This window comes from Cornus florida, unplaced genomic scaffold (assembly GCF_030987335.1).
Source record: "Cornus florida cultivar Cherokee Brave unplaced genomic scaffold, ASM3098733v1 CherokeeBrave_3.0.0_Hap2_Chr09, whole genome shotgun sequence".
Taxonomy (NCBI): Eukaryota; Viridiplantae; Streptophyta; class Magnoliopsida; order Cornales; family Cornaceae; genus Cornus; species Cornus florida.
In genome coordinates, this window is record NW_026775579.1 from 80,682,183 (window position 1) to 80,692,116 (window position 9,934).

General features: G+C 35.7%; 1 protein-coding gene across 2 annotated transcripts; it reads right to left on the reverse strand.

Annotated features, from left to right (window-relative positions):
• Window positions 1-733: 733 nt before the first annotated feature.
• Window positions 734-9,639, reverse strand: LOC132274597 (probable magnesium transporter NIPA6). Of its 2 annotated transcripts, XM_059775914.1 has the most exons (9): window positions 9,204-9,636; window positions 8,338-8,394; window positions 8,137-8,227; window positions 7,856-8,016; window positions 7,615-7,742; window positions 6,946-7,083; window positions 5,471-5,563; window positions 5,275-5,392; window positions 734-1,278 (listed from the first exon to the last, which is right to left on the reverse strand). In XM_059775914.1, exons 1-9 carry the CDS (start codon window positions 9,322-9,324, stop codon window positions 1,151-1,153), a joined length of 1,035 nt encoding a protein of 344 aa, XP_059631897.1. In that variant the 5' UTR covers window positions 9,325-9,636; the 3' UTR covers window positions 734-1,150. The 2 variants fall into 2 exon arrangements, with proteins under 2 accessions (XP_059631897.1, XP_059631898.1); XM_059775915.1 differs by lacking the exon at window positions 5,471-5,563 and having other exon boundaries at window positions 9,204-9,639.
• Window positions 9,640-9,934: the final 295 nt, after the last annotated feature.

The following is a 9,934-nucleotide window of genomic DNA, read 5'->3' on the forward strand; positions in this document are numbered from 1 at the left end:
ACTTGTCAAAAAGTGCACATGTAAAATCATTGATTAGTAGTGGTAGAATTTTTAAACATTTTGTGCCAATAATGTCAGAAGATAGATATTTCCTTCTTATACTTCTCCACTGACACAAATATATATACATATATACATATATATATATATATATATATAGAGAGAGAGAGAGAGAGAGAGAGAGAGAGAGCTTACTCAACCTATGTAGACGACAGCAACTTAGGTGGGGATGATTATTATACAATGTCCTTTGTCCACATCTTGCATGTACTAGGCCATATCAAGGAACCAAAAATTGTGAACTTTGCACATGCCAATGTGAGCATTTTTTTTATTTGTTCATTTAGTAGCTGCTGATCAAGCTGCAACTTTTGATGAAGCCCTTCTTGGTAGCATTATTTATTGAACGCTGCTATTATTGTTCCGACGTTTCTATCATCCCCGTCTACCTATAGTCCTTAGAGCCTTTTTACATTCCTTTTTACACCAGCCGGCCAAACGGTTTTTATGCGTTTGAGGTGAGACAAGTATGCTCTTCGGATGGTGTTGTCGGCCGGAATTTAATGCTAAAATATTCCCACACTCTTCACATTCACCTTCACCTTCACCTTCACCAAGGGGCCTATTATAGCTACCTGGATTCACAACATAATCCCAAAGACTGCCATTGGTTGCTACTCATTTTGCAAAATATATGCATCATAGATATGGAAAGTCATGGAAACATCATAAGTGCTGCTACAAACAAGAAAATTTTTACTCCTCATTGGCACAAAAGGGTGACAATTGTTACAGTCCCCATATGTAGACTGATTTTTACAAATAAAAGATATGGACCTATGGTAAGAAATAATACAAAACAAAGAATAAATTGGTCAAATAATTATACAACAAGCTACAAGCAAAGCCAGAAGAAAACACTGCAAAAATATTTCAATCCCAACCTAAACAAAAATTACCATGAAAAAATCTTCCATGCACAATCAACTGCTGACGCTCAAGCTGTAAAGTTGGACTAGAAAGCCGCAGACCGAAAATTGGCATTGTCAGTATCACTGTTAAGATGCAAGTCTGTCTATGTCAATGACACCAGTTTGCAGGGCATTGTGCTGAGAGATATGAATGGATATCCCCCCGGCTATCTTTTGCGTTACCTGAAATGGTCTTGCCTAATTACTCCAACAAATTCAGAATGCAATTCATCATTGTCTTTGCGTTTCCATATTTCACCATTTGCATGGATATGCCAGGATATCTGAGGAGAAAGTGGCATATATTCTGCATCAAATAAACTCAGATTTGTGAGCTATAAGCTTTTAGAGTCTTGCAGGACTAAATTCTAACAATTTTTTGTCCAGGCAATGCAACGAAAAAGCAGACACAAAATAGACCGTTGCTTAGCCACCATAACAAACAATGAATGGATATTGCATCTCTGCAGGTGAGAATCTGGATTTTAAATAATGAGTGTTATATAATAACTGCTCAATAGGAGTAACAATCTTTGTGAGCAAATAACAAACTTGCCTAAGTTGGAGGCAGTAAACACTCACCATTAATATTCATCTTTCAACTCTCTGATATACGAAAAACTATTGTTCAACTCTTACACATGTAAAAAAAGGATAGAAAACCCATAAGTTCTGGGCTACCTCTTTATCTGTCTAGGGGTCCTTTTGACATATTGTTGATCAGCAGCAATGACCAAGCGACTATTTTTTTTTATATATATATTTAAGTCAATGACCGAGCCACTCGTCTATATAATGATTATGTTTCAACTATGATTTTTTATCATAAGAATTCTCTAATCCATTTCAATAGGGTATAGTTGGGTGCCTATCAATAGTGAACTGGTGACTCATAAGTGGGGACTTGAGCTTGGTGTGCGATTATAGTATGATCCTTAGCTTTGCATTGTAATTGCACCATCGTGATGTACCTCAACTGTGGTGCACTGTAACCCCGGTTGCTATGTAATTCTCGACATTGCATTATGTTCCTGCAAATCGCAATGTACAGCTGCCATGCGTTATGACTCCAGCGATAAAAATATAATTCTTGACATAGCATCGTGATTCCATGATTGCAATATACCCCCTTTATGGCGCATTGTGATCCGAGCAATTATACCATGATTCTCGTCTCTTGATATCGTGTTGTATTCCTCGTAGCCATAATGTAAGGGTGTTGCGTCATAATCCAATTTGAAATACTTGGGTTTCTATTTTCTTTTTTTGATAAGTGAAATACTTGGGTTTCTTAACCTGTGTCTGATTTCTTTCGTCTCTCTAATAGCCTTAAAACCTTGACCTGTGGTCAGGGAATCGAGAAACAAGTCCAACAAGACAGAGGTAGTAAGCCTGTAATCTGGGTGTGAATTCACTCACTCAAATTGTGTCCTACAACTTAAATAATCAGTGTTGCAGGTTGCGTCTTGACCAGGTTACCAAGGGGACTGGAGTGTGCGCTTTGAACACATTTGCCGGTTGAAATCCTAGCTAAATGGTTTGTACAATTACGTATATAAACACTGATCATTCTTAATTCTTCTAGTGTAGATAAGAAAATAAAAGGGGCAATAGGAAAGTACTCACCCATTTTATCTCTAGATGTTGCCTTGTCTCTGCTCCTCCCCTTTATGTTTGCCTTAACTTTCTCCCATCACAACCTCCCAAAGATTCCATTAATCCAATTCCGATAGTCATTCTATTCTATTTCAATCCTATGTCTACATCCAGAAGGCTCCACTAAATTGGTACATCCCAAGGCGACGAAGAAAAAGAATACCTCACAAGGTCATTGGTAAGGCACCAACAAAAGCACTAAACTTGAATGTTCCAGCAAACAATTCTACTTAACAAACAATAAATCCATTATTTTTTTCATTTATTAAAACCATGACCCCAGTACAATTATTCCTTTATGTCTTTCTAGAGTCATTCGGTAAGTGGAATTTTATTATGATCGTAATATGGTTGGAAAGTAGACTATTACATGGTCCAGTGATAGAAGTCCAGGGTAGAAAGTGTGGGCACTTGTTTAAGTCCGAAAGAAGTCATCACTTTGTGATAAAGATGTCAAAAGTTAGGTCTTGGTCTTTCCTTTCTCTCAATGTGGGCAGGATCAAATAGATAATGGCCAATGTTATGCTATTGTCTATATAATACATGAAGTAATTCTACAGGAGATTGGCTCGGTCAGTGATAGGTCATAGACTGCTTGCCTGGTCAACTTGATAAGCGGTAAATGACCAAGCTATTCTTATACACTGGTTGCTGATTGTCCATCAATCATTCAACGAACCAAAACCAAGTTATGTCAATGTAATGTAGTACAAGATTTTTAAAAGTAGCACTAAGGATAATATGAAATAACCTACTCAAAAAAATAATGTTAAAATGAAATAATTATAAAAAGTAAAGTGGTTTTAGGTTAAAAAGGTCAAAGACAAAGAGCCCAGATTGATATCATCTAAAATATTCAAAATATTCAAATATTCATAATTAGAAAATAGAACAATATATTATTAATTATTTCACCAACAAACCCTACATTATCTTAATTTTCAACTAATTTTCAAGCAAAATGCAACTCCTAAAACCCAATTTTTAGCAAGGCCTGCAAACCCATCCCAAAATTCGCACACTAATCCTTCAGAATAAATCCCATAAATTTCAATCTTGAAAAAACTCAATCAAAATTGCTGAAACATTTATCTTAAAATTCAAAATTCAAGTATCATTTGATTATATAAATACATACGAAAGCCTTCACAGGGGGTTTAAAAAATGAGTCTATGCTTGTGTTTTTACATGTGCATGTGTGTGATGAGACAACAGATCTAGAGAGAGAATGTGTTTGTATGTGTGTGATGAACAGTTCATGTTTGTGGGCCTGTGTGGTCAGCTAATACAAAATAGAGGAACTCGCTGGAAAAAGTTTGAAGAAGGAAGCAGCCATGGTACCAGATGGAGATTCACAATGGTGGATGAGGTGAGAGATGGTGACTGGCGAGGAGGAGGTGGTGGGTGGTCAGCTAAATTGCTCAAGGGGGCTTTAGGTTTACTGGGTATTTAGGGCAAGGTTTGAAAGGTATACCTGTGTGTATACATAAGGTGTATATATAATAATGCCGGTTTGGTTCAGTTAAGCTTGGTTTTTCGTAACCCGAATGCGTGAAACCAAACGGTCTCTATTGTTCCTCTGTTCTGGGAAGTGGAAGTGGACCGACACTCATACAAACCAGACCTGAACCACAAAAATCGGATCGTGTTGGTGGTTGTACTGTTAAAATGTGCACTCCTAGCTAAGCCCAAGAAATAGGGACTCGGGAGTAAGGGACATAGGAATAAGGCTTTACCAAATATATTTATTAATTTTCCCTTTGCCTATAGCTTATGGACAGAGAATGAGAGATGCATCCAAAAGAGGCACGAGGTGTTAAATGCAGTAGCTCCTCAAAATTCTAAACATAGGGGCCAAGCTATTTGTTTGTCCTCTAACTCCTGTTGAATTTTCTTATTATGACATGCAATTATCTTTTAAAGTTCCAAACAGCATTGACGAACCTCAGTTAACACATAAGCTGTGTGTGTGTGTGTGTGTGTGTGTGTGGTGGGTGGGTGGGTGGGTGGATGGGGGTTGGGAGGTGATGGGGGGGAGAAGAAATTCAAAGAATAGGCACCATGACAAAAACTTCATTCACTTAGGCTTCTGCACATTTTGTGAAATGAACTGTATCTCAAATCTTTAAACAAGCACCATCATATCTTGAAATGCATATTAAAAATTATGTGTTAACTGAGGTTCTTCAATAGCCAAAACTGTCCAACATGTCAAGTTTTACAAAGAAAAGTGTCAAACATGTCGTAGCTCTTCATATACCAACAATGAAGCTACTATGAATAACATAAACCATATTACATATCTTGAAATGCATATTAAAAATTATTTGTGATAAGCTGCTATCCTAAACCAACAAAATCATTGGGAGACCAGATTGGTATAGATATTTGAAAGAGAAGGGAAATACCTTGCTGATACCGCAAAGCACATAAAAGATCAACTATTATAGATAACATCGACAACTACTCTTTGGCATAAATTTGGCAGCACTAGGGAAAAACTAAATATAGCACTTATAACAATCAAAAAACATAGGAGCGATCACTTCTCAAAAGCATCAAAGCTAACACATGCCAAGCACATTAATCCTTTAGTTCACCAATATGCAATGTATACATTAATATGCCTGTACTTGCATCTACATACCTGTTATAGGAGGTGGATCTGGCTCTCTCGTACTATGCAAAACCATAGTACCTGAAAGCACAGTTATGAATCCACAAAGCACTGAAACAAGACTGCTAGCACTCTGACCGGCCCAATCCTAAAATAGCAGAAGTTCACATTACAGTTTGATATAAGTTAAGGCAAAAGCATTACAATAAATATATCTTCAAAATACCTTAAACATTATTGCACTTGCGAAAATTGTGAGTGATGTGAACAAGGCATAATAGATTGGAGAAACAACTGCTGTATTAAAAGTGTCCAAAGCCTAGAGAAAAACCAAAGTCAGTCTCTAAACACATTGTCTAAATCAGAGCAGAGCTAAAAGTCAAAAAACCAAAAAAATGCAGATAAAAGAAGGGAGTTTATATATGTACACAAAACATCACACTTCCTAACGCCTCCTCCATCAATGCCTTTTCGAACATCTCATCTTCAACTATTGCCCACATATGTTTTCAGTATTGCTGTGGATTCAATGATTCATACCCCAAGACAAAATAATGGCTAGGAATTAGGTATATTAGCATGCTCACATCAAATTATAGAAGGGCTTTTCATCATATATCATTAATTTTCAGAAAGAAATATAAAGTAAATGCAGAACATGGCACTTCGAAAAGCAACTAAACATAGCGGTATGGAATCATTCTGCACGAGACTTGTCTCCAGCAGAATGCAATAATCATCTGAACTTTTCAAGGGTGAAGGAGAGATAATAACACAATTACCAGGTAAAAATAAATAAATATGAGTAGAATATCGTGCATAAAAAATCAATACAGATTACTTTTCAGATGAATCTAGCAGATTTCTTGACAAGGCAAAAGGGAGAGATCCAGAAATTATAAGTTAACAGATACATTTTGTTGTTACAAGTACATAACCAATTTGTATATAGTGCTAAAAGCTTGAGATAAAGAGATGGATAAACAGAGACTGGGTACCTATCAGAAGCACCAAAAGCCTTAACAAGAAGCTTAAGATGATGATGGAGGAATGAAGGCTTAGGAATGAGGATGATGTGAGGAAGTGAAAAAGAAAAGAAATTGCATAAATTAAATTTTTATTTGACATTTCTCAACTATCCAACCTAATTTTTTTTTTTAAATGCTGCCCCAACATGTGGAAAATCTGTATGGTTGACCACCCATGTTGCACCCCTAGGTTGAATAATTAACACAATAGATATGGAGGGTGCAAGAGAGCAGTCCTTTTATAATATTCAACTCGAAGTGATTTCTTACAATTGATCATCAAACAGCACTGAACCAAGCAACCATAGATGATTAGTGATTTTTAAAACACTCACTAAAACATTGAATAATTTCATATTGCTATATCATTATATTATGATCATGTGAATTAGTGGCAATACAGTCTATTTTCCTACAATTAGTTTGCATGCAACTACAGTGTAAACCAACTTTGGAGTATTGTTGCCTAACTTGTAGATGTTAAAATTGTCTTTTTTTCTTCAGAAAATCCTTTGTGCTAGACTCATGAAACTTATACTACGAGTTGGAAGTCTTAAAATTGTAAAGAAGGTACTTCTGCAAGCATTTGAACGCTATTCTTAGTTGAACCTCTTAATTTGCCATTTTTTTCTGGGGAGAGGGGGTGAAGAAGAGGAAGAAGAAGAAAAATGACCTTGTTTAAGTAATTCAACTGAATGATTATACACGTAAGTGAAACCATTGCAAAAACCCATGTTTGGAAGTGGGCAATCTGGCTTGAACCCTCAAGTGTGAGTTTGATGGCAGTGCCTATTGCTTTGATACTCATAACCTGCAAAGAAGCACCAAAACATCTCTTTAAAAAAATTCAAGCCTCCCTTTGGTAGTAAAATATCTTTATTGTGATTGTATTTGCTGCGTTTACTTTAATGATACATATTGAGGAAGCTTTTAAATCAACAAAAGAAGGATGGTCTCTTATTTTCCAGTAACAACCGAGAACAAGCATATGTAAAAAAAAAATTAAAACCCATGTGACTTTTAGAAAATTAATCTCAATAGATACAAGATATAACACAACATATTTGGGGACAAAGGGACTCTGACATGCATCATACTAGCAGAATTCACTATGCCTATAAAGAAGACAATATAAAATCCAATTGCAAAGCAAATTTCAGTCTTAATTAGAAACTGGGCTTTTTTCTCTCTTAAGGCATGGCCCTTTGCTTACTGTAGTTACGATGATCCCGTAACACTGACATTAACTTAGAGTAAGAGCCATGGTTGTCCCATATACCCAAAAAAGAAGGGGTGGGGGAAAAAAGAAAGGTTGAATGCTGAAGGATACAGGACCACTAACCGTCAAAGAACCAAATATGGAACATATGCTGATATAAACCATTATGTTTGTCTGCCCATACCGTGGTTCACAATACAACACCAGTACCAATACTACTGCTATTGCTGAGGCTGTGTACAGAAGGAAAGCTGAAGCAACAAAATTAAGATTATCAACACAAAGAATCTAGAATATCATTTGACATAAAGAAATGAAATAGAAATAATGATCAGAGACAGCGATTAAGGTATATTCTGTTTACCTGGTTGTGTTGCTAAATCCCAGATTTCTTCCACTGAACTTATACTATGTTCGCTAGGTGCGTGAAGCACAATTATGGTAGACCCCACAACACATAAAACACACCCCAGTATCCCCATTTTCTGTAATTTTTCCTTCAATAAGAAGTGCGCTAGAACAGCACTGATAATGAAACAAACACAAAAAAAAAAAAAAAAAAAAAAAAAATCACAAAATATTTTACCTGAAACACATTAATACTGAGAAAACAGCTGATCAAAATCACATATAATCCACATTTACCTGACAATTATACTCAATGCTCCAAGCGGCGTTACAAGCACAGCAGGAGCATAAATGTAGGCTATGAAATTGGCAAGCTCTCCAACAATCACTGCCAAATTTTGACAAAAAGAAACAAGTTCCCAAGTTACATTTCATCAACCTCATATAAAATCAACAGCTACAACACAATGCTAAAAATTTGGGCAATGCAAGACTTACTAGTGATCATGCCAACCCACCAAAGTGGCTGTAGCAGATATCCGTATCCTCCTGAACCTTCATTTGATGAACCAAACAGTGCATTAAAGAAAAGTCAAATGAATAGACCTGTTGCTAACTTTTCTGTAGAAAATTTCCATGTTAATTAAAAGTACTGTCAGGGACCCCCATATGATGGTTAACTTTTGGTACATCAGCTGTCTACAAATCAGCTTCTTTGATGAATTTATCATTTAATCAACCAAACTTCTCTCAAACATTCTGGCCTATCAAACATTTTCAGAAGTTTGAAGAAATTAATGCTCAAAAAATCTAAACGTTTGTATAGCCGATCAATACTACTCGTGTAACCTAAACTAATCATTATAAGAAAGCCAAGCCACACTCATACTTTTAGGGGACAGTTAAGTTACCAACTTTGCCATATTCCATATACTAATCCTAAAGATGACACTTCATGTATCAACAAATCAAAGGTATTAGTGTATATATACCCCATTGTTTACTATTTCCTAATCAAGATTTACTAATCAACTTCCCAAAGTTCCTTAGCTAAGCTAATAAATAATCTATCCACAAGCTCCTACTGAAATAGAAAATACCCTGCTCACATTCCTATAAAACCAAGTTATTCTCCCAATTTTGCAGGCTACATACCATTTTTATTATCTCTATAATCTCCATAAACATTCAACGAAATAACGCAAAAAAACTTCATTCTTAACTGTTAAACTAATAAATTCAGTAGTGGCAAGAAAACCCAATGAAGTGTACAAGCAACTTTCCACAAAATTAGCAAAATCTGAGGCAGAAACACAAAGGGTAGGCTAAAAATCACAAAATTGAACCCTGAACTACAAACTTACTAGCACGAGTGCCTGATGCGCTTGCTTTCTGGAGACCCTTCTTCTTGATAATGAAGCTCGAACCAATGAAGGCGCTTGAAGCAACAGCGAGAATAAATCCAATCAAATTATCACTATACATGACCGAAATAAATCTATGATTCGATAACCCAAAAGTGGGTTTTTCATCTGAATCCCAAAATTGTATGAATAGAGAACAAATTAATGAAGGGTTTATCAGAAGTGGGAAAAGAAATTGGAAAATCAAACCCCTAAATTCCAATCTTGATTTTATAAGAATTGAGGTCTAACGTTCAAAGAGTCTAAATTGTTTTTTATGTAGGGATATAAATCTATGAATCGAGAACATAAATAAATGTATATTATATGTGTATAATATATAGATATAATATATACACACACGGCCAACGCGGGCGAAGTTCGTCACCTGCCAGTCCAAGCTACGGTCACTGTTCGTACTTTTTTTGTTTTCAGAGTATACACTCATTCCTGATCATAAATATTACAGTTAAATGTGAGCCGATGGATAAGTGATCCCCGAGATCATCTTATCATGCATTGTTTTAAAAAGTTAATTTTAGTGACATCCCATGAGATTTGGTCAAATATTAGTCTCAAACATCTCTAAAAAAAATAATTATCACTTACGTTCAATTTCCCTTAATTTTTTTAATCTCATTTATTCTTAAATTTCATATTATGTAAATGACCAATATACCCTTTATCATTAC

Coding starts and splice junctions, on each gene's coding strand:
- LOC132274597 (XM_059775914.1), bottom strand. CDS start 9,324: ATGTATAGTGATAATTTGATTGGATTTATTCTCGCTGTTGCTTCAAGC. Junction 8,017..8,136: donor GCATTGAGTATAATTGTCAG/GTAAATGTGGAT, acceptor TTTCATTATCAG/TGCTGTTCTAGCGCACTTCT. Junction 5,564..6,945: donor AGTTGAATTACTTAAACAAG/GTCATTTTTCTT, acceptor GTTTTTCTCTAG/GCTTTGGACACTTTTAATAC.